We start from the raw sequence: 24,091 nt of genomic DNA, 5'->3' as shown, positions 1-24,091 counted from the left end.
CTAGCAAACCTTTATTCTGCGATTTATCAAGTATTCTCTTTAACTTCGACTTTATTTTTCAAAAGCTTGAAGCTTAATTTTTCAGCCTCCTCTTATCATTTTATTCATTTCATCCTTTTTTAATCAAAAGTAAATAGAAACTAGAAATGGTTTTCAGCGAGACAAAAACGCAGTAAATATTTGAAAGAAATATTTTTCCGAGTGCAGTTTATCTAAAATACTCACCTCGAAATGCATGTACCCCGCTGCGTATACTTAATGAAGTTGCCAGCAGATAAATGAATCGTTTTTGCGCTGAAAATTTCTAATCACCTGGCCAAAGATAGATTGCTTTTCGGTGTACATTCAGTAGATTCGCCATTTATTGGATTGCTTTAAACAAACGCATTTAATGCACATATTTTCCAACTCAATAACATCAACGCTTAACTACAGTACATAAATACATGCAATCCTCTCGACAACACACTGAAATGCAAATTGAATTTTTCGGATTCGGCAAAGGGGTGGGCATTTGCTAGCTTTGAATTGATGTTGAAATATTTATAATATTGCAGCTAAGTGTACGACAGCTAGTTAATGCTTATATTTAACTACAATTATTTATTCGCTACATTTAGTTGGAAGGTAGTGTTTGAGTTTAATGGAGATATGTGTATTTTACAGTTCACATCAACTTTCATTAACTATTTTACAGAGTTGGCCATTGTAAACGGCATGTGTATGTGGCTGGGCTCCCATTTTGAATAGATCGGCACTTAAACATGGCTTAATAAATATAACAGCAAATGCATTTTACCACCATCATAATTATGAGTATTTATACGATTTTCATTGCAAACGACGTTGCTGAAATTTTCAATTAGTAAGCAATTTAGTTTTAATTATCTACATACATAAAATGCAAATTTAATTATATTCCGGCCGAAACACATGACGTTCAACAAAATGTGTTGGTGACTTTCGCGTGTGTGCGGTGTGGGTGTTTGCCAAATTCAATAAATTCACAACATTTTGGGGCTCATTATAGTTGCAAATCTTTTTGCTTAGCAATGGAAATCGAAAAACTGCAATTTCATTGAAGTCGGGTGTTTGTCGGCGTGACTTATGTCTATATTTAGCTAAATCAATCAGTTATCTAATTAGTTGTACAAATATAATGTAATAAAGTCTTTGATAATTCAACTGGCCTAAGCATAAAACATTTTTGATTGCCGCCAGTCAATACAAAATCTGTTCGACAAGTTAAAGCCAAAAACCGTTGATAGAATGGGTTTAAATTGGAAAAGGTTTATCCAAAAACTATACCCTTCAATACAATGAATATTTGTGATTTAAATAAAAATAAAACAAGTTCATATATCAAAGCAAAACCAATTCAATTAGTTAGTGTTTAATAATATCCAAAGTAAATAATGTTATTTAACTGGGACTTTTGCCGAACAGCTTTGTGTGGCTGGCCAAAATTCATTCTCTTTACACGGAAACCTCTTTGGTGTACTTTGACCGATCGTTCAGATCCAGGACCAACTTATCCGGACGCTTGGGACGCGAGGTTCCCCCACTGCCGCTGGTGGAGTTGTTGGAGGCAGTGGACACATTGCCCAGCGAAGGTGCCGGCACAGGCTCGGCCAGCTGATCCTGGGCACCGTTCTCCTCCTTCTCGGCACCAGTGGTGTACAGGACAATGTCGTCCGTGGAGTGCGCCGCCTTGGTCCTGGCCTCGCCCTCCACATCGGCGGCAGTGGAGCGGTCCAGGATCTCGCTGCTGCGGGACTGGGACTGCAATTGCACCTGGACACTCGGCTGCTGGCCGAGCTGCAAATTGCCCTGCGCCTGGGAGTAGCTACCGCTGCGCCGGCGCCCAGTTAGCTTGTACTTACTTCTACAGTTATCACAAATTTGATACGAAATGCTCAGTTCGGTTTCCAGTAGGTTGCGCGGAGCCCGTTTGCAGCTGGTCGGCGGAGTGTTGGTCGCAGCCGTTCGCACCGTGGGCCTCCGCTGGCGCTGATTTTGGTCCTGGTCGAGGTCCTCCGACTGGGAGCACATGCACTCCAGCTTGATGTTGGCAAAGCTCAGGCTGCCCTCGTCCTTGGGCGAGCCCAAATGGTCGCAAGCGCTGCGCGGCGGGCAGCAGTAGTAGTGCTCCTTGGACGCGTCCAGGCAGCGACTGCAGATGATGTGGCCGTCGGCCGTCCGCCGGAGCAGCTGCTCCCGGAAGTCGTCGCCACTCAGCTCCGTGTTCACGGCCCGCTCCTCGAAGGCCGTCGAGGGGGGCGTGGAGCTGGGCGGCGTCTCCAGCACCATGGTCGGTATACTGGTCCTGGCGTTCGCACCACTTCCACTCCGCCCATTCGAATTGTTCATCTGCTGGTTGTACTTCTGCATCTCAACGTTCAGGGCGAGAAGGGGAAGGGCGCTCTGCCGGGTGGCAGCCGAATGGCCATGGGTGGTGGCACTGGCCGCGGCCGCCACCACCATCAAGCCGCCGGGAGTCTTAAGGCCGTCCAGCAGGCTGGAGATTGTCATCACCGCCACGCCCTTGGGCGGAGCCATCTCCTGGATGCGCTGCAGCTGCATGCTCAGCTGCCGGATCTCCTCCAGCGCCTCCTGGTCGGACAGCTTGGTTTCTGCGGAGAAAAATATTATTTTTGAAAAAATAACTTAACCTAGAAAAAAGTTCAATTTTGTTTCAGATAATGTGTCTTTAAAATAAGCTAAAAACAGTATTAAAGTATGAGTCATTTTTTAAAACTAAACTTTTAAATTTCATTTCTATACCGACGGGCTTAAAACTGTAGTCTAAGGCTCAAGTCTGACTTATTAACGTTCCACTGTATATAAATGTATGTGTATTTATGAACATATAACTACGAATAAATAAAAATTATGAAATTTTAGACGATATAAATAAACCCATTCTAAAAGTTGAAAAAAAACTTTTAAAATGTTAGGACTGAAATTTATTTCAAGGTGATTAGGAATCAGCGTGCTCTTGGTTCTTTGGACAACCCAAAGGCTTAACCCAATATCGCTATAAAAACATGGGAGATGCGATCTGTTTTCTAAGTGCCAAGCTGAATTTCATGCCGTGTTAAAAAGCATCGTTCTTTGCTTTCCGCTGCCAACTTTTGCACTAAAAAAGTTGCCCGTCCATGTCAAAAGTTTCACACTACCCGAACCCCAACCAGCCCCGAAATTTAAATGCGTAATGTCGGTGCCTTCTGTGGAAAGTAGAAAGCAAAGTAGAAAGCAAAGTTGGACCCTGTTGTGGCTTTGACTTCGGCCGGGAAAACTGGCAGGCTTCCTCTTCGCTGGCGGAATGATAAATGGCCATTCAATTCAGTTGAAAGCCTGTCGGTATGATTTAAGCCACGTCCACTCAAAAGCAACTCGCTATCAACCTTCAAATAATAAGAGGGAAAACAAATAAATTTACAAAGTAGAATCGCACACCGATGGGAAACATACTTTGCCACTCTAAAATCAGGACTACCTACTTAAAAGGCCGGAATAAATTCCTTGACGGATTGAAACAGGCTTAGCGACCCTTCTTTCCTGTAAGTGTATTAAAAGGAGCCAGCGTTTTTTTCCTATTGTCCGTTGAATTTAGATTTATGGCTGTGAAATTAAGCGAGTGGAGCCAGTCGACAGTGGCCAAAATTGAATTTATTATGTGTGCCCCTCTTAGTATGCAACACTGTTTTCCTTTTGCGCTCGCGAATTATTTAAAATTCGCCACACAGATACAACTCGGCATGTGTGTGTGTGTGTGTGTGGGTGGCTGAGTGTTTGCTACTTTGTGATTGTTCAATTTAAATATGCAAATTGAGAGCCGCTTAAAAACTCGACCAGAAAAAAACCAGAGACAAGGCTGAGCGGCAGAAAAAATGTAAATTTAACGCACAATTTACGCAGCCACAAAAATGCGTTACGTTTTGCGTTAAAATAGAAATACGAGTAATAAAAAATTAAATAAAAAAACCTCTCTGTCAGACTGAGAGCCTATAAAGCATTAAAACATAAAGCGTCGCTCTCTGGCAATAAAGTTCTAGGGGCGCAGAAAATTAAAAAGGTTTTGCCATCAAGCCAAATAGAAAACAACGCGATAACAAAGGCTGGAAAAGGTATAATGGCAAAAAGGACCTAACGCCGAAAATTACCGCCATTTGAAATGCATCTTTCGTGCTTCAATTTTTCTTTCTACTATAAAGTTGCCGAATTTTAGCTTTAATATCGCTGGCAAATGTGTAAGTTTATGCTTTCAAAACGAAATACAAATAACAGCATTTCAAATATTATTTTGCTATGCTATTTTTTTCTTTATCATTTTGCACTTATCACTTCATAAAGAATGATATTTGCTTTATGATTTGTTGCTTGCTTGATTTTTTAGATCTTTGAGCTTGGATTTACAACATTCCCTGCCCTGTTCTTAAAAAAAAGTTACTTTTCCTGCCTTATCAATATATGTATTTTCATTTCCTCATTTTTTAGTCGAACTATAATTTATTGAGCAGTTTCCAAACTTAATTTGAACAGGAAACCCTCAGTAAAAATATAATTTTAAGAAACGGCCAATACATTTTCATCTCTCTAAGTTTGGTGGCAGTTAGTTCAAACTCAATATTGATTCCTGAAATTAGCTTCGGCTTTTGATTTGATTTTTAATCAAAAGTTATTGGCTGCCCGTTGTCGTGGCATCCGAGTAATTTCATAGTTCAATTACCGAATCTTCACAGCTTTAAAGCTGCGAACGAAACTTCCCCGGGAGCCAAAAAGGCAGTCCACCTGACCCCCAATTTCGGGTGAGTGGGTGGGTGGCTGGGTGTTTGGCCGGATGAATGGTCTACTTGACTGCTTCGGCCCCGAATGGAAAATGAAAGCCCCCAGGGAGTTCGCATACATGTACATAGTTGTTTATACATCAAAGCCAGCGAAGCGATAAACAAATATGGCGTCGGCGGCAACTTGGCGGAAGTTTGCGCTTTGGAGCTGCTTCCTTCCGTGAAAGGACGGACACACACACACATGAATCTCGGGTTAACCGCAGCTAAGATTGTTTTTGAGCAGCATCGGGCCGTAAATCAGCATCCGAGGCTGTCAACCAGATATGCCATGGCTCATGTCTAGACAGCAGCGATAAGCGTGCCGGTGACGCCGCCTGTCCCGCTCATTTTTTAATTTGCCAAATAACACGCCATAAATAACAGTCAACCCGGGATAGGACTTCATCGACGCTGCACTTAGAAAAAAACAGTCTAAGTTCGAAAACCAAATAGTGACTTTTGAATGATCTTAAACTTATTTGTTTGGACTGTTTAATACAGTACTTTTATAGTAATTTAGAATTGTTTAAATGGTTGTCTTGACAAAAAAAAATAAGAAATATAACTAAACAAAATATTATAAACGTCATGTGACTGTTGAAATTAATTAAAAGTGTTCAAAATGTTAATACATATTTCCTTTGTAAATGAAAAGTTTTTATTCACTTTACTCCAAATCCCAATGAATATTCTTTTTCACTAACCGGTTCTTGTTGTGTATAAATTTAGTTTTGTAGTGTTTTTGATTGATGTAGGTATAAGTTTGAAGTCAGAACTTTCTTTATAAACAAAACGAGCTTTAACAAGTTTTAACAAAGTTTTCTTGTTCATCATACAAATGAACGTCTTTCTAGTTATACATAATAATTCATAATTCTTCTTCTTAAAATTTAAATTAAGGAGTCTACCAAATTTGTTCACTGTGCAACAGAGTACACCATATCCCCTGCTTAGATCATTTGTCACAGACAGTGTCCACTGTCGTTTGTCATAAACGTCGATACACTGGGACCATTAGGCTAAATGGGGCAATTGCCCGCAATCGCTGGACGAGCAATAGCCACTTCAGTAGACTCACCTGCTGACGTGGTGCCCGCCACCGGGACCGTGGAGGTGGTCACCGAACTGGGATTCGCAAACGTGCGTACTTGAGGGCGAAAATTGAATTTGGCCCCCGATGCCTTGGTGCCCAGGCCGATGTTCTCCTGATGCGATTTGCCGCTACGCAGCACGATGTACACCTGCGTCAAAGTGGGGATCTGGGATCAGGGAAAAGCCAAAACAGTCGGTCCAAGGGGGCCACTCACCTTGCTGCCGAAGATTAGGGCCAAGAGCAGCGTCACCGTCAGCTGGGTGTGGCAAAAGAAGATGATGTACAGCAAATCCGGATTGGCCGGCGACTGCAGGAAGAGCCTGTATAAATAGAGGCAAGTCAAATAGGTGTACATTCACTTTCGTTTGGCTTATCACCGGAAATATGAAACCAATATGCGCACAATTGACTTAAATCAATGCTTAGAAAAATAGGTATATATTTAATATAGTTTGACTTAAGACAGGAAATATGAACCAAAAAAAAGCACAATTGATTTTAATCAATACTTAGAATCACAAAGAAAATTAATCTAAACTCATAGTTCAACGCATTTGAATTCCGAATAAGTAGAAGCTAATTATTCTAGGAATGCAAACGTAGGGAACTTTTGGCTTAAATGTGTGTTGAAATAAAAATTGCTGGAAAAAACAAATTTTGAGAAACATAATAAGTGCTTCAGATGTTGAACCAACAAGAACTTCAACTAAAATGCGCAATGTTGGGAAATTTCGATCAAAGTTTAAATGAATGATTTCAATAACAGAAACGGTATTATGTCAAATAAATTATATGGTCTTAGATTGATGCTCATTTCGCTTGTTGGCTAACATAAGAATTGTGGTTATGACACTTACATGGACACATTGAGGAAGCAGGTGAGCAGGAACTCATTGTAGATGGCCATCGAAATGAAGCGGCTTTCGTTGAACTCGGACGGCGCCTTCCGCACCATGATGCACAAACGAACGCCCCAGGCGAGGAACAGCACCTCCACTGAAGAAAGGATACAAAAAAACGCGAGAAAGGATTAGTTCCTTTGTGCACTTGCAGCTCCTCCTTTAAATGCTTAATTACTATAAACGCCACAACTAAGTAAAAAGAATATTGTTAAATACAAAGAGCGAGTGGTTGGAACATCAGCGCCACTGTACTTCCATGGTTGTCAGAATCACTTTGTAATTTTTTTTGGCAGCGAATATGAAAATGCATGACGCCGGAGGCAAAATAGTTTTTGGTTTTTTTTTTTTTTTTTTTTTTTTTGGAAAAATGTTCAAGCATGCAATTATAAATGTAATACGCGTTTTGGGCTGTAGCCAAGTCAAATGAAGTTATTTAGCAGCTGGCAGCCGCTAGTGTGCGTAATGAACGCGAGAATCGGCGATAATTGTTGTGCGTGTGTGGCAGACAAAAGAACAAATGCACATAGAAGCATTCGAGTAGTTGCTGAACTTTTTTAATAAAGCGAGCTGGCAAGTGGAAAGCAACTAAATTCAATTTACAGCAGCTGCAACTCAGCTTATGAAACGGACCTGTGTCGCCTGTCAGTTTGTGAAGACGCAAAAATCATTCAAATGCATAATACAGTTGACCCCAGTTCTTATTTTATTTTAATTTCATTTATTTTTTTTAATTCCATCATAAAGGCAAAGGCAAGAATTGTTCAATATTATTCGATATAACTTTATGCGGGTATTATAAACGAATAAAATTTAACTTATCGTTATTTAAATTAGTTTCTTTAAATCTCTAAATTAGTTTTTACTTTTTAAAACGGTCTATTATGTTAGGAAACAATGCTGGTGTTAGTATTTTATTTTATAAATAAAATAAATCCATAAATATTTTTAAGCTTAACATATATTAGATCATGATGATGTAAGTAGTAGTATTAAAAAACCTTTTGGTTTTCTTTCTACCAAAAGGGTAGAATGGGCCATTCAAAACAAATCATATTAAGAGCTATGTTTTAAAATTTCACTTAAAGACAACTGTAGGATTTCGATGTCCAGAATGAAATGGGAAAAACTACCACGAGCAGCATGTGTTCGGTTTTTTCTGCCGTAAGAAATTGGTTGGCCAGGCAACGTATTCATGTTGCTGCACTCTCGCATTTTTCATTTCTTCTTTGCCTTTCATATGTTTTCCACTGCCAACAGTGCGTATGCGTTATGATGACATTGTTGTTTTTTTTATTATGACCTTTTCTTTTTTGCAAAAAGCCATAGCTGCCTTTAAGTGGCGTTTGGTATGGCAACCAAGCTCGGTTAAACCAGGTATTGCCAAGTAACTTACTTGACGTGAATGTGTAGTCCCACCAGTCGGTTTTGCATAGGAATGCCTTGAGGTCATCGGCAGTGCGTCCCACAACAACATCTGGCGGCGAGACGAGAGTCCTGACCAGCAGACAGGTGCCAATGGCCCCGCAGATGATGCCCAGTCTCTTGAGCAGGGCGGCATCAGTAATTTTCACAGCCTTTGCTGAACGAACTCGGAAAATCACCGATATCCTAAAGGCAAATTGGTTTTTATGGTATAGTACAGAGAATGTATTTCTTACCGCCAGGTTTTCAGCATCAGAGCTCCGTAGGTTAGGGAAAAACCAATCTCACGCAGCCAAATGCGAGCTGTGCAGGTGTAAAGATTCGGATTTGGGTACATCACAATGTTCTGCAAAGAAAAAATATTTGGAAAGATTTTAACAGATGTGGAAAATTAGGCAGATAACAGGGATATAAATAAAACGTAAATAAAAATGATTCTTTTTATAAAAATAGTTTGTTTATTTTTAAGATTTCTCTAAGATTTCTCTAAAGGGTAATCTTTGTTGATATGAAATACAAAAGCGGACCGACATCTTTTTTGAGATTTTTTTCTAAGAAACATTACACAATGGCCAATTTTTTGGATGATCATTGAAAATGTGAAGTGCAAGCTAGCATTTGTCTTTCATGCCGCAGTTCAATGAAATCCTCAAGAATATACAACAATAAGCCTCCTTTTATATTGCTGGCTGTGAATGACAATAGGTTATTTTGAGGATTTCGATTGGCTTCTATTTTCGGCTTTCTTTACGCCTTGAACATATTAAAAAATCATAAAGCAAACTCTGCTGACAGGAACCCTCGTCCTCGTCCTCGTCCTCATTCTCATCCTAGTCCTGTGTCCATTGTGTGCTCGTCAAGAGATACTCATGGCGGCTAAATAAATCTGCCACACATAAATAAAAACGCCCGTCTGTTGAGCGCCGGATGCTCGATGAACTCTCGCTTAAAGTTGTTTATTTGGCCGGGCATCCCATTAGTTTCCTTTGCCAGCCATAAATCAATCAAATTAAATTGTGTAGAAATTGATGGGAATTGGGTTCGAGTTCGCCGGGGAGTGGATCCGTTTGGCAAACGGTTTTCCATCTCATTTTTCACTAAATGCAAATTAGTTTGCGGCTATTTATGGCTTCGAACGATGAATTCCCCCATTGAGTTGTAATAATGATGAACAGACACATTCACCAGTCGCAAAATATTTCAATTTGAGTGGATGCATCTGTACGATTTCAATTAAATCGGCTTGCTATTGATTATGCCACTCAATTGAAACTTCTAAAATGTTGTGGATGCAGTTGATTGACTAAGCCGTTGCAGTTTATTGAAAATGTAATTCCCTACTTACCGTGCAGTAAATGAAGAATGCGCCCAAGGCGATCACCCGTAGCAAAGCTGGACTGGCTGCCCTTACAACCTGAAAAACAAGACATTTCCAATTAGAACTCGGCAGGAAAAAGTTTGCAAATTTAAATTGAAATCGTTTAATCCGCACGATTTCACAAGGACGCAAGAAAATCACTGCAGGACTCCGGCTCGAGGTTGGACCCGCACTTGGCCGGATGTCGGGTGGCATGTTTAGCGCCATTTAATTAGTTTGGGCACTGGCACTGGCACACACACACACCCACTGGGAACATGGACGCAGACACAAATGCGACAGAATCGCATTACGAATGAAAACAGTTTGGTTGGCTAGTTGCCTTGGGACGCGGACAAGTGGAACGGGATTGCGAGATCGGGGAGATGGGAGATGGGGATGTGGGGAACTGGGGAAATGGGTGAACAGACAGCACACAAATGTCAGACAACGACAAGGGAACAGAATAACTCACTTGCCACAGCCACCAGAGACCTCTTGAACATACATTCACTGGGGGAAACCTTTTTTTTTTCTTTCTTTACAAGAATGCAGAAAAAATATTTTTTTAATCCTGAAGTGCATTGGTTTAAAAAAAAAAATATTGTTTAAAATTTTAAATAAACTTTTTTACGTTGAAATTGGTTTGAAAATATTACTTTTCCTTAAATATTTTGTTTTCATTCTTTTGCAAAGTTTATGTTTTCATTATTTAAGTTTTATGTACATTTTAACTTCTCCTTGCATAATATTTTTCTATGTGTTTATTTATTACATCCCCAGTCGACGAGAAAGTTGCGAATGGCTTAAATCTGAACGTCGGAGACAATTGGACGCCGCCAGCTGGACTTGTTCTCTGGTCTAATGAGCGACCAAGTGACACTCCGAGTGCAGTTTACGGGGCAGGACCTCTCCATCCACCCGACGACAGGAAGCAGAAGGATGTGCGAGTGGCCAGTTGTGCGAGTGTTTGCACTTCCGCTTATGCGCGACTATGGCCGCCGTCCGGTTCGACTTGTTGCCGGCTGTCATCGGCTTGCTGGCTGCCAGGACTCCTGGCCTGGCCGTTCAAAATTAACTCGATTCTAACAATGCTAAGCCGCTTAGCGGCTCAATGATGACAGCAGCTTAGGTTGCCGCTGCCCGGGATCAGCGGAATTTGACAGTGCGCACTGTCAAACATGGCAAAAAAAAAAAAATACAAAAATAAAAAAAAAAACGGTGGACAGCTTCCGACTGCTCAGGGCTAATGCCATTGTGATGGTTAAACAATTTTGGTCTGGGTCTAAAAAGATTTATTAGGGCTCTTAATTCCACAACTGTGATTCGCAATTTGTGAGTTTAAGGATTCTGTCTGTGCCACCCATCAGCTAAGTATTTAGTTGTTAAATTGTTTTTTATAAAATATGAAATAAATCAAAAAGAAGAATCGAAAATGTCGCTTATTATTTTAAAAAATAAAATCATGGTTTAATTTATTTTGGATATATAAAAGCCTTAAATTCATTTGCAACTATTCCATTGATGTAAAAGTGTTTTCATCAGCAGAAAGGTGATGGTGACACTCTGCCAACCCACTGATTTTCTACTTAGAGGGCTAGAGTGCGGAGTGTTGAAGTACCTACAGCTCCATGGGGGACTCAACTCACCTTAACCTGCTGGTAGCGGAAGGTGAACCAGGCAGCCGGGGGCAGGAGTCCAATCACGATGCAGGCCAGCGCCAGGATGCTGGTGCGCATTGGCCAGTTGAGGGCCGCGATGCAGGGCGAGGAGTCCTCGCAGGAATCACAGCCCTCAGCGCACGGCAGGCACTCATATTCGCTGTTGCTGTTGTACGTGGAGTTCTTGCCCTAATACATAATTAATGAGAGTAAGGCTCTTACGGCGACTTGGCCACGTGGCCACTTGGCCACTTGGCATCCGCCATTCGACGTTTGGCATTTCACATTCGGCAGTTGGCCAGAACGACTTACCAGCATCAGCTTCTCGTACTCCTCCTCCAGCAGGCTGCCGTTAAAGAACTTATGCAGCGAGACGATGTCGGGGAAGTAGAATCCCTTGCGGCACAGGCATTTGTAGGAGCCGCGCCGAAAGCCCAATCCCATTATGGCTTCGCACTGCCAAGTAGCAAGTAGGGAAATGGAAATGGAAATGAAAATTAAGTGCTGACTGCGAAGAAATTGAGCGGCCAACACAGGGAAAAATATTTTCCTCTAACAAAAAATATTATTTCAGAAAACCTCAGACCTTAATCTTGATTTAAAATCCCTGAATTTTTTTTCTATTTAGGCATTTGGTTTTTAAGATACAAAATCTTTCTCATAAATTTGGGTTCCTATAAAACAGCAAAGGTAGCTGTGCAATAACATTCGGTTTAGTCAAATGTCTTATACATATTTTGAATGTTTTCTTTTCCAAAGAGATTTTAGGATTTAAGATTAATTAATTAATCAAGTCGCATGAAACTATTTTACTATTTTAAAGAACTTAATCTCTTATCAGCAGAGAAGCCCTGATTTTATATGATGAAAGATACTGGATAAATGGGAAAATTTGTGCATTTTTCTCTGTGTAGCCCCACTGAGTTCGTACCATTGTGGTGCGCTGCTTGCACTTGTCTGTGCCGGCGAAGATGTTCAGCGGTCGCTTCGTGCCGGGCGTGTGGCGCTGCGGACACTGGTCGATGTCCACGCGCCGCAAGTCAATATCGATGCCAGATGTGCCCCTGCAGGAGGAAAACAAAACAAAAGCAGCGAATCAGCAGAAGGCGTTAAAAATTTATGTTATTAATTTGTCAGCTTAACAATCAACTGGGCGGCACTTAAGCCAAATGGCGCCATTTATAAACTCGATTCAATAAAACCTGTGTACCGTCGACGGCGTATATTTATGGGCATGGTAGGTGTCCAGTCCCCAGTCCCCAGTCCTTAGTCCTTGGCGATAACCAACAATAAATTCCTGCTCTGATTGTGCATATGTCTGAGAACCGGTACAAGTTGACCGGAGATGGTGTAGGAGATTTCGCACAAAGCAAAGGATAAACTAACATGCGTGTTTGGTTCCGGCTCCGAGCCCCGCAAAAAATAGCAGAAAATTATTTTCTTGCTGTCGTTGATGGGAATGGGTTGGCCTTGTCGTTTTACAAAGACATAAAGCCATGAAAAGGGTGCACTAAGCTGTCGACCCGTGCCCACGCCCCTTCGTCAGCTAGTTGAAATCCCATATCCCATATTCCTACATATCCTATATATCCCATATACCCTATATGCCTCCACAAAGGTCGCTCTTGGCAATGGGCAGCCACCCAATTACACGCATACCTAAGCAGAATCCTGGAGGGAGGCAGCTGGCGGTTCTCGGCCGGAACACATGTAGATTTTTACGCATAATCTCGGCCTTCCTACTCGTCCACATTTTCACGCCGGAGATGTGGCCACCCAATATCGTCCTTTCTCCGGCTTAACTCGCCCCTGATAGGGTGAAAGTTTTCTTGTGGCATTTGCCTTGCTGTTTGTTTGCGAATTTCTTCTTTCTTCTTTTCAAGGTTTTTTTAAAGGATTTCTTTCCTAATGTTTTTACTTAAACTATATTTGATACTCGATAAAGTTGCCAAACTGCAATTTCTAAGACGGTGTCATTATATTGCAGTTTAAGGTTTAAATGAAAAGGCTATGCAATAGTTTGAATAGGCTTAGTTAATATCTAAATAAAATATCTTTAAAAATGACTATCTGGTCACCAAAATAAATGACTCGTGCTTAGAAACGCCTATTTTATATTTATTTTTATGGAAATAGCTAAAGTAAAATCGCTTATTTTCTATTTATATTTGTGGATTGGAATTAGACAAATTAAAAACTCTCAAAACACAATGGGTTCTAAAAAACACTCAGTAGTATGTAATATTTTTATATTTTCGTAGGAATAAAATAATAATAACAACTAAATAACTTCGAAAACCTTTAGTTTTTAATTTATCATATGCATCCAACTCTAAACATTTCTTGGCTAAAAATGAGTATGTATCCAATAAAATTGTAAAATTGTAAAGTATTATTTCCATTTCATTTCTTCAAAGACAGAAGTTCCCTTCCAACTTTTCTTGTATTTTTCAATATCCCGACTCCTGCGATGGCCACCCACCGTAGGGCATAATGTGTTTGTCCCGGCCATATCCGGTGGCCAATGGATTGGGCAAGGATTCGAGTTCCCGGGATCGGAGTTCGTGACTCGAGCTCTAGACTGTACGCTCGGGATGGTGGCTGTCAGTTAATATTGACATATCAGTTTGTATTTATTTGATTGTTTCTGACAACTTATTGATTGCGATTCGGGAAATTCGGAAAAAGGACTGCTGGGAAATGCACAGCGGCGGCGGGACTGGCTGCACAATGGCCATATTACATTATCGTAATGATTATGTTAATTCCCAGGCAGTTGATCCCAACGCCTTTGTGTCCTGTAACCCGAAAGTCCTTTTTTCCTCTTCTTTTGCCGCATTATTGGGCAAAGTTGGGAGATGTGTGTTCGTGTGTTATTTCTCGTTTCTTATTTGCCTTTGCCATTTATTTGCTGTGGTTTCATTTTCCCTTCTCATGCTATTGCCCTTTGTCTGTCTGGCTTTGTTGTTGTTGACAGTTTTTGAAGATAATTTGTAAACGGATATTAGAAAATAAGCTGATTGAGCCTGACCGAATGAGTTTGTGCTGTTTCCTGGCCAGAAGTAAATAGATGGAGACGTACGTGTGTGCCTCGTATTGATTTATTAGTTTGCGCCTTAAGCTATTTGCCGATGCCTGCTGATGTGACAATGTTTGCCTATCTGGCGGCCACTTGATTTATATGACAAACGCCCATTCAGAGTGCTCTGCCTAATGCCTACAAATGAGCCATAATCAATGTTGTTTTTGTGTGTATTTTTGGGTCCGAAATTGCTAACAGCCCCGACAAAATGATGAAGCCCCCAGGCCAGGCCTGTTGAATTGAAATTAAATGTGACATTTTGATAGCAGCTTGTCTTAAATTGGTTTGTAATTTAATACGATTTGATTAAATTTAGCTTCTTGTGCAGCTTTAAGCTTGACAAACGAAAATCACGGCACATTCGGCGGTGGATTAGGAGGTCTCTAGGACTGCAACTTGCCATTCCGAGCACGTGCAACAAACACGCACTACGTGAATAAGTGAAATGCATCTGAAGAGCTTTTCTTGCCGGAATCTCTACTCTCACATCCTAATACGCCTTCATACAAACACGTGCCAGCTATTTAAAAACTGGCGACAGGAGTGTTATTCCGTCGCTGCTCCATTTGCGGGTTCATAAAGATGGTTGTATTCAGTGCCGCGTAACCAAAATATGGCAACAACTTTATTGCAGCGAACGTAATGGCATGTACCATCATCACACTCAGCCAGGCCAAGCCCAACAAAACCCAACCAAACCAAACCAATTCACCATCACGCGTACCGGTTTGTAGCCTGCTTGTAAACAAATCATCTGCTGTAGCTGCGCCACATTACGTATACGCCATGCGTGCCCAATTTTCGGTCGTGGCAGGTAATGCACATTATCAGGTTTGTAGTTTGCACCTAACCGCCAAAGTGAGCTGTGGCCTCGTGGCCAACACAGTGTTGGCAGATGCCTATTTCAAAATAAGAACATAAAAGGCCAAAAGGAGATAGGGAACCTAAATATAAGTAAAGCAACATTATTATTGGCTGTCTTTTTGGAAGTTGTACTTCTTTAACTTTAACTTCTGTAAGTTCAACAAAAAAATTGTATTTGATTTAAGACTTTCAGATTATTAAGTAAAATGAAGTCTACACTTATACCCTGGCAGATGTTAGAATAAATTTAATCAAAAGTTTAGAACGCAGGGAAGATGATATTTCCGATTTTATAAGATTTATATATTCTACATCACCAACAATTACTTTTTAAAGAACCTACTTTTAGAATCTGCCGAGAAAAATACCTAAGCAGGCAGCACTGATGAAAACTCTTAATCTGCCATATTTGTTTGCCAGCTAGGCAGCCTTCATTTACAAACTAATTTAAAATACGGCCCGTTGACAGGGCGGCTTAACAGAGGACACATTAAAGCCATAATTTTGAAAATGCAAAATTTAATCTGAGCGTATGGCCAAGAAACCAACTTGTCATCCCCGAGAATTCCTCGATGGTTTTCAGAAATCCAACATTATGAATATTTTGCTTTTAACCCACAAGCTAAAATACATGAAATTGCAAAGTTTTAGCCTTTACTATGGTCTCTGTTGAAGTCTGTATGCTACACATGCAAATCCATAATCAAGCGCATATTCAGTTTCTGCAGCTGACTCACAAAGGCTGGCTTATTGCCTGATATTTGAGATTTCCGCTTCCGTTTGCATCATTATGCTGAGTCCCGAGAAATTGTGGAGTGGATAGGGAGGGGGAGGGGGAGGAGGACCTGAGGTCTGAGCCATATTGCAGCATAAGTCAAGTAAATACAATGCTGGGATTACAATCCACATTTGCAGACGCCCCTTGGCCCCGTTTAATATTGCAAGTTCGTCGGTACCCGCAGAGTTGTGAGCGCTAAGCGAAACTTAAATGAAATCAAATAAAATTATTGCCTCAGCAGGAGGTCCTTGTTGCCCAGGCCTCTCGTGTCCTTTTCGCAGCGGGCGCTTAATGTGATTTGTGCCTTTGCCAGCCGTTTGACCAAATAATTTATAATAAACTTCATTTTAACTTAATGTGTATGCTTATTGTTTGGCTTGGCTTCAGCTTTGGCTTTGGCTTTTCCGCCACTGAACCTGCATATTTCATGCAATTAAGAAAAATGAGGCAGCTACACACACCGCATAGCAAATTAAATTAATTAGCAAGTTTCCGCCACGCTCCTCGTTTAGTACTCCCTCATTTTTTTTTTGTTTTTTTTTGTGTGCTTTCTGCTTTTGCCGCAACGTAAACAAATTAATTTTGCCAGCTAATGGGAAACTGATAGCAGCACATTATTAACACGAGCCGGACACGGACATGGTCTGGAATGGTGCATCCTGCGTCCGGCTCCGCAAGAGAGATGCCCACTTTTGCCCGCAGATCCTGCCTCTGCTCTTGCTCCTGCTGAACTTTAGTCATTTTTCCGGCTACCTCCCTCCGTAAGCCGCTGAAACAAATGAGCTTTGTTTGACGTGGTCCTGGTGCCGGACTGCATTCTATTCCGTCTATTCTAACCATTCTTACTGTGCAGCCGCCACGCGGTCTCAACTAAAATGAACTAACGAACTTTTAACATTTGCACATTAATTCCGCCCGTGCTCTACAGTGGTTAAAGGAGGCAAATTGGGCGTATAAAAGCAGAGAAAAAAGTGTTGGTTTTTCTACAGTTTCGGCTGTTTTTTATTTTTAATAAAAAAAAGCTTAATAAAAATGTTTTATAAAAAATATATTGTTTAAGGTCCTAATGCACAAATTTCACATACAGTAAAAAAAAAGGTTAAAAGTACAAATTTTTAAGTTTAAAAGCCATTTTTTAAGCGACTTAGAACTAAAATAGAACATATGGATATTTTGTTTTTTTACCAGCAATAGGTAAATAAAAATTACAAACGAGACCTTTTGCGTTTGAAGGCTACTTTTAAAAACCAGAAAAAGGGTATGATAAAACAAATAATTTTTTTTTCTGTGTGCTTTTAGAAAAATTACTCTAGGTAGACAACAGTATTAGCTGGAAATTCAGCACTCTTTCTGCTTTATCTTTATCCCACAGTGCTTCTCAACCAAATTTATGTTGCAACTAATTGCAGGCAGTTGCCGAGCTTCCGGCAGCGGCAGACAGTTTCCTTTGCTTTTCCTTTGAGGTCCTGTCCTCGGTGGCAGCCTCCGAGCGCCTGACCCTCTGACCCCTGGTCCTCTCTGAATTGTCCCACTGGCAGCGTGTGAAATTTATTGAGCGTGGAAAGTCATCGAACGTTAAGTAGGCATGTGTGAGGGGCGCCAACTTTATAATTGATTGCTTTAATTAAATTTTGAGAGCGCTGTCTGCCAGCCCACCTGCCGGCGGAAATAGCTCTGGGACGGAGCACAGCAGTCTTTCGCAACCGTGTGTAATTAAATTTTAAACGCTTACTTAGGCCGAAGTGAACTGCTTGCAATAATTACGGAAGCCATTAGGCACGCTCTCAAATGGGGCGGAAAACTGGTTGAAAAATTTCCACACAGATATGTTCTCGACGTGGCTGCAGTTGGTTCTGCTTTTCTTTGGTCTTACAGCCACTTCGTCGTATTTGTTTCATGTCGATTGGCCAAAACGGCCGTTGGGATGGTGGCAGAAGCAGTACTACCAATCATTATGTGAGTTTTTTTTAAATTGTTATTTTACGTGCAAATGATATTAAAAAACTCAAAGTTAAACAATTTCGATGTCTATCAATTGTAATCATAAATATTTTAATTAAAACAGATTTTTTCATGTACGTTCAAATAGTTTTTTAGAATGCAGGACACAGATGCAGATTCACATGGATTGATTTTTAATACTTTTAAGGGCTTTTCTCAATGCAATTGTGTAATTGTATTACCAATACAATTAAAAAAATTATTAATTTAGATGTTTTTAAAGTGCCTAACCATTTAATTTCTTTTAAATGAAACTGATTTTTTACGTAAATATATTAAATTAATTGGAACAATGAAATGCACTATAAACAATTATTTTATAATTGATTTCGATGGACAGGACAAATGCTCATTATTAAAAAAACATTCATCCAGGGAGGCAGAGGCTGCGATTTACGACTACTCCCAGGCCGGGAGCTACTCCTGAGTGGTATGAGACCCGATTGGTGTATCCCTGCTATTGCTACAAGCCATCTCTCGAGGACTTGGCCACTGCCAGCCCGGTGGAAAAGCGAATAATTGAGCCCAAGGAGCTGTTCTTCCTCAACAAGTAGTGCGTATTGGAATTGTCCATAAAATATGTTCTATTAATCACAGAAAATTCACACAATAAATATATAATACATTTACTCATTGGACTTTCGTCGCAAGTTCGTTTAATATGCCGTTTTCCGAGTCTACTAAATCCTACCAAATCCAGGGCTTTAAGTCATTGCCGAATCTGGTGATTATTCCCTGACGCTTTTAAGACAAGTAGCAGATAAACTTCATGCAGCCGTCTGTCCTATCCAACCAGTCAGAAGCAATTTCAGTTGGTCGAAAAACAAAAGCCACGTAATCCTGGCGACTCCCCACCGACACTTATTCAACCACTAAGTGAAAATAGTTTGCTCGCCAAAATATGCTTTTGCCTCCGCAATCTGCTGTCTGCTGTCTGTTTTGCTGTTGTCTGCTACCAGCCATTGATAATTGCGAATTATGGATGAAGTAGAGTGGATATTCAGACGGCAACGTTGACTGACTGACACGCCCCCTTTTCCCAAGCCCACGCCCACGCCCAGGACGGCGTTTTGTCATAAATATCAAAGGGGTTTTCATTTAGCAGCTGCCATTAGGTTGATGGCTTTGTCGTATCATAAGCGCTTTTTTTTATAACTATAATTCCGGGAAGAATTTAATATTTCTTTTGTAAAGTCGTTATTTAATAATAATGAATTTTCTGGAAATATATTTGCAAACTCTGAGTTTAGCAAATTCTCGAAACTCTAACACAATATTTCTAGGAAATAGTTGTCTTGCAGAGTCAGTGGTTGTCTTATTCGATATCTTTTCGACATTAAAAACTTTAATACTGAAAAAACGAAAGGGATTTAACAACTGGCATCAAATTTATTGATCTGAAGCAAAATCAACGAAATTCTCATCAAACTACATAACTGGTTCATTGATTTCTTTTTGCGCTTTCTGTTAACTTGGCAGCAACATTCAATTGAAAAAACTTCCAAAGAGCCGGAAGTCATAAAAACTATTCGGAGAAAGAAAGAAAAAACGAAAATTATTTAAAATAAAAAGCTCGGAAAGATTTAAAAAAAAAAAAGAAAAGATAGCACGTTATAACGTTTCATAAGATGTTGTGGGTTTCTTTTTTAAAAGACTTGCTTTTTTTGGACCGGTGCGTGAGCGGAATTTGGTAGCAGTCGATGTTGGGTGAAAGGCACTAAAACTTAAACTCAGTTGGTGGCACATTGCACGTGCCACACTAGAGCGAAACCCGACCACTCTGGCCAAGAGCAGCCATTCAGCTATTCAATTACTTTTTCCGTTCCTAGACAAAAGCCAAAAACTGGCACTCGCATTTCCACATGTCCTTCTATTTCTGGCAGTAGCGGGTGCTGGCTGGGAAAACTGCTCTGCTGGCACTTAGCGCACCATTGCAGTTTTCTTTCATATTTCCCATGCTGCGAATTATTTATAAAATGCTCATCTGGTGGCATCCGTCATCTGCATGTTCTAGTGCAGGCGCTTTTGTGGCCCATGCACAGAGAAAATTTAATCAGTAATCGTGATCGATCAAAGTAATGAATATATGAGCTATATTAATGTTTATAAAATCATAAATGCCAGCTGTTGAATTATTTGGAATGATTTTTTGAAACCCCACGTAAAACATTGTTTTAAAGTCTTCGTTATAATTGTATTTTGAAAAATCGTAAATGTCAGCCGTAATGACCTTAAAATGTATCTATGCATAAGTGTGGGAATCCTTTTAATTTTTTTAAAGCTTTGTAAGACCATATTTGAAAGTGTTTAATTTTCAATAAAAATTTTTATTAAATATGTTGGTATGAATAGTAAAGTAGAAACATATTTATTCCTTTTTCACTCTTTTATCAGAAAATGTATTTTCAAACGCAGAGTTTTAGAGACTGAAGCCCCAAGACTATAAAGATATGCCATTTTGAAATCGGATGTTTAAAAGAAAAGTTATGGAATTAAAACTGAAGGTGTTTGGTACCTTTTTTAAAATGATTTTTTTCGGAATTTAATTAAGGAGTTATGTCGTAAGAATATCAACCCAAACTTTCAAAACAGAATTTAAATGCAAATTTTTAGAAGATTGAGCAACAAGACTTTGAAGATATACAACTTTGATGCAACTTTCGGATGCGTGAAATAAAAGTTATGGATTTAAAGCTGCAGGTTTTTGGTCACTTTTCTGCAAAGACGATTTTTTCGGATATTTAGAAAGGGGTTACATCATAAAAATGACAAAAAATCGACCCGAAATTACAAACCAATTTTTAAACGCAGAGTTTTAGAGACTATACAGATATACCATTTTGAAATCGGATTTTTGAAATTAAAACTGAAGGTTTTTGGGTAATTTTTTATACCCTTGCAGAGAGTATTATAACTTCAGTCAGAAGCTTGCAGCGCAGTGAAGGAGACATATCCGACCCTATAAGGAATATATATATTTTTGATCAGCATCACTTGGAGAGTTGATCTAGCCATACGTCCGTCCGTCTGTCCGTCCGTCTGTCCGTCCGTTTCCACGCAAACTAGTCTCTCATCTTTAAAGATATCTGCATGAAACTTTCCCAAAAGTTTTCTTTCTATTGCAGGTAGTACATAAGTCGGAACGAGCCAGATCGGAAAAATATGTGAAAAAATTATTATAAGTCTATAATTTCATCAAAAATGGACGACTATAACATTAAAGCTCCCATGGCAATAGCTGCAAGAGTATATGAACTTCGGCTTTCCGAAGTTTGCTTCCTTTCTTGTTTTTATTATTAAAAATGTGTGTGTTTTTTTTTTTTTTCTACTTACTTGAAGTGATAGGTGCCGTTCTCATAGCCAAAGAAGGGCACTGTGTAGGTCAGCATCCAAATGTTGCCACCGCCGCAATCGTAATACGGTTTTGACCATCTGCCGTCCTCATATTTCACAGCCAGCGTGTCGTCCTCGATTCGCTCCTCCGTGCGGTTCGAGTAGAGATGAAAGGCTGCAACAGAAGGGTTTCAATAGCGTTATCCATTATGCAAACTGTAATTAGAGGACCCAGCAATCGATAAACCGTTCACGGCAGTCGGCAGTCGGCAGCAATGCGACTCAGCGAGCTGTGCAGTGCACCCCAAGGGGTACACAGTGAGAAATCGAAAGGGGGTTTCTATAAACTTTAAAAATATACGACTTTTCTTGTGTTATGTTGATCTTTAGTTTAAGGGTTGTAAACGTCGTTTACAATGGGTGACTAAATACACCAAGGGATACACAGTGAGAAATCCCAGGAAGCTTTCTTTAAGATTCAAAAACATTTTTTTTCATACTTTTTAAAGAGTGTTGCAGGTATCTTATTGGTTAGGATAGACTTCGTTTAAAATGGTTATCTGAAAGCATATTTGAACGATATATATGTATATATCTATATATTTATATACCTTGTTGATACATATTTAGTAGTGTCATTTTCCGAGTGTTCCACCTTGTTAATTGGCATTGCCTAAGCCAATCCTGCGACTAATGACTTTATAAGTGCAAACTCTCGGCCTTGAATGACTCGGAAGTTCCCTGATGAATAAACCAAAAATGGCAAGGCATTAAAAACAAATCAGGGTGCGCAAGATGGCCATATAAAAGCCTCTTTCTGGAGCAGCCCTGCTATAGAAGTACCAAGTCCAAGCAAGTGAGATGAAGAAGGCGCTTTTTGAACGCATGCAAGTGGCTCCTGTTGACCAGCAGGCCAGTTCTGCGGATGCCAGCGATTACTATTATCGCATAACATTTGTTTTGGGCCTTACGCCGCCCAAAGAGGGTTTGGCCAGATGGATCTACTTTTTGTGGAGCGCGATTGTGATGTGGCTGGGCATTGTATACCTGCCGCTGGGACTAACCCTCACCTATGTGCTGCACTTCGATAGGTTCACGCCGACCGAGTTTCTCAGCTCCTTGCAAGTGGACATCAACTGCATCGGCAACGTGGTCAAGAGCTTTGTGACCTTTTCCCAGATGTGGCGACTCCGCAGGATGAACGAACTGATTGCCCCGTTGGATGCGAGATGTGACACTCCGTCGCAGCGTCAGATACTCCATAAGGTGGTGGCTCGGGTGAACCTCACAGTGTTTATCTTCGTATCAATGTACTTGGGTTTCGGTTTCCTAAACGTCTTCACCTCGGTGCTGGCGGGCAAGGCACCTTGGCAGCTGTACAACCCGTTTGTGGACTGGCAAAACGGCTACTGGCAACTGTGGATTGCCTCGTTCCTGGAGTGCTTTGTCGTCAGCATTGGAACGATGCAGGAACTGATATCCGATGCCTATCCCATTGTCTTCGTCTCCTTGTTCAGGGGTCATCTGGCTGTGCTCAAGAATCGAATCGAGAATCTGCGACAGGATCCGGAGCTCAGTGAGGAGGAGAACTACAGGCAGTTGGTGGCCTGCATCCAGGATCATCGCACCATTGTTGAGTAAGTTGGCTAACCCCAATGAAGTTATCACTCTATTATGAGAAAATATTTTGTAGAAGTGCCCAAGTCATTAGACCCATTTTGTCGATCACCATCTTTGCCCAATTCATGCTAGTTGGCATTGATCTGGGTTTGGCCGCCATCAGCATCCTATATTTTCCGAACACCATCTGGACGATCATGGCGAATGTTTCGTTTATCCTGGCCATTTGCATGGAGTCCTTTCCGTGCTGCATGCTCTGCGAACATCTGATCGACGATTGTGCCCATGTCAGCGACGCACTTTTCCACTCGAACTGGATAAGTGCAGAGAAGCGGTACAAGTCAACGGTTATTTACTTTTTGCACAGGGTCCAGCAACCCATTCAGTTTACAGCCGGCTCGATTTTTCCCATTTCGGTGCAAAGCAACATTGCTGTGGCCAAGTTTGCCTTCACCATCATCACAATCGTCAATCAAATGAATCTGGGCGAGAAGTTCTTCAATAACAGGGCAAACGCCGAACCCGACCTTTAAAGTGCAATGCAAAGTTAAGTTTCAAAACAAATATTTGCCTCTCAGCACTTGCTCTCTGTAGTATCCAGCAGTAAACTTTGCAGAAGTGGGTATACACTTAAAGATTTCAAGCATCGTAGGGCCATGTGCATCCACTTAGAAACAAAATCAAGTATTTTATGCTTGAATTTAGAAAAACAAGATATATGCTTCGAAGTTTTGAACATAACTCAAATACTGTTATTCAGTAAGATCAGTAAGTCGTTGTTGTGTAAAATTATTTCTTAATTAAAGCACTACGCCAATCAAAACACAATATACACGAACATTATTCTTTATTTTAGCAAACTGAAAAGCTAATTGGTTTTATAAATTTTTCTGTTCTAAAATTTGCCATTCTTTATTATTTTAAATAGCATTTTTAAAAAGCACATGAATGTGATGTGGACTAAAACGGTTTAAATATATAGCATCTTTAAATGTTGGTCAAAATAAATTAAATCTTTTAGATAATGGTAGTTTCATAGGCACTTAACCCTCATCTTTAAGTAGTTTATTTGCAAGCCTGCTTTTTGATCTTTTATCGATTTGAAATTGACTTGCAAAGTAAACTCAACACTATTAAACAATTGGG

General features: G+C 40.3%; 3 protein-coding genes across 6 annotated transcripts in view; 2 read left to right on the top strand and 1 right to left on the bottom strand.

Moving 5' to 3' along the window:
* Positions 1–344: 344 nt before the first annotated feature.
* The window catches only part of LOC108143461, a 78,832-nt gene continuing 55,085 nt past the window's right edge, over positions 345–24,091 (bottom strand). For 3 of the 4 annotated variants that reach the window (XM_017267896.1, XM_017267895.2, XM_017267897.2), the window contains 11 exons: positions 21,326–21,500; positions 12,199–12,331; positions 11,580–11,723; positions 11,256–11,456; positions 9,595–9,663; positions 8,486–8,595; positions 8,221–8,435; positions 6,783–6,921; positions 6,140–6,245; positions 5,911–6,073; positions 345–2,633 (listed from right to left, as the gene is read on the bottom strand). In XM_017267896.1, coding sequence (XP_017123385.1) covers positions 1,477–2,633; positions 5,911–6,073; positions 6,140–6,245; positions 6,783–6,921; positions 8,221–8,435; positions 8,486–8,595; positions 9,595–9,663; positions 11,256–11,456; positions 11,580–11,723; positions 12,199–12,331; positions 21,326–21,500 — 2,612 coding nt within the window. In that variant the 3' untranslated portion in view covers positions 345–1,476. Of the gene's footprint in view, positions 2,634–5,910; positions 6,074–6,139; positions 6,246–6,782; positions 6,922–8,220; positions 8,436–8,485; positions 8,596–9,467; positions 9,525–9,594; positions 9,664–11,255; positions 11,457–11,579; positions 11,724–12,198; positions 12,332–21,325; positions 21,501–24,091 lie in introns of those variants that run through there. The other variant, XM_041707305.1, reaches the window with a different exon arrangement.
* Positions 17,803–18,630, top strand: LOC108143468. The gene is made up of 2 exons (XM_017267907.1): positions 17,803–17,947; positions 18,368–18,630. The coding sequence occupies exons 1-2, from the start codon at positions 17,818–17,820 to the stop codon at positions 18,544–18,546; spliced, it is 309 nt and encodes a 102-aa protein (XP_017123396.1). The 5' UTR covers positions 17,803–17,817; the 3' UTR covers positions 18,547–18,630.
* On the top strand, positions 22,187–23,478 carry LOC108143281 (putative odorant receptor 59c). Its single transcript, XM_017267596.1, has 2 exons — positions 22,187–22,962; positions 23,019–23,478. The coding sequence occupies exons 1-2, from the start codon at positions 22,187–22,189 to the stop codon at positions 23,476–23,478; spliced, it is 1,236 nt and encodes a 411-aa protein (XP_017123085.1).

This window comes from Drosophila elegans, unplaced genomic scaffold, assembly GCF_018152505.1.
Source record: "Drosophila elegans isolate 14027-0461.03 unplaced genomic scaffold, ASM1815250v1 contig_183, whole genome shotgun sequence".
Lineage (NCBI taxonomy): Eukaryota > Metazoa > Arthropoda > Insecta > Diptera > Drosophilidae > Drosophila > Drosophila elegans.
This window is presented reverse-complemented; position numbering and strand designations above follow the sequence as displayed.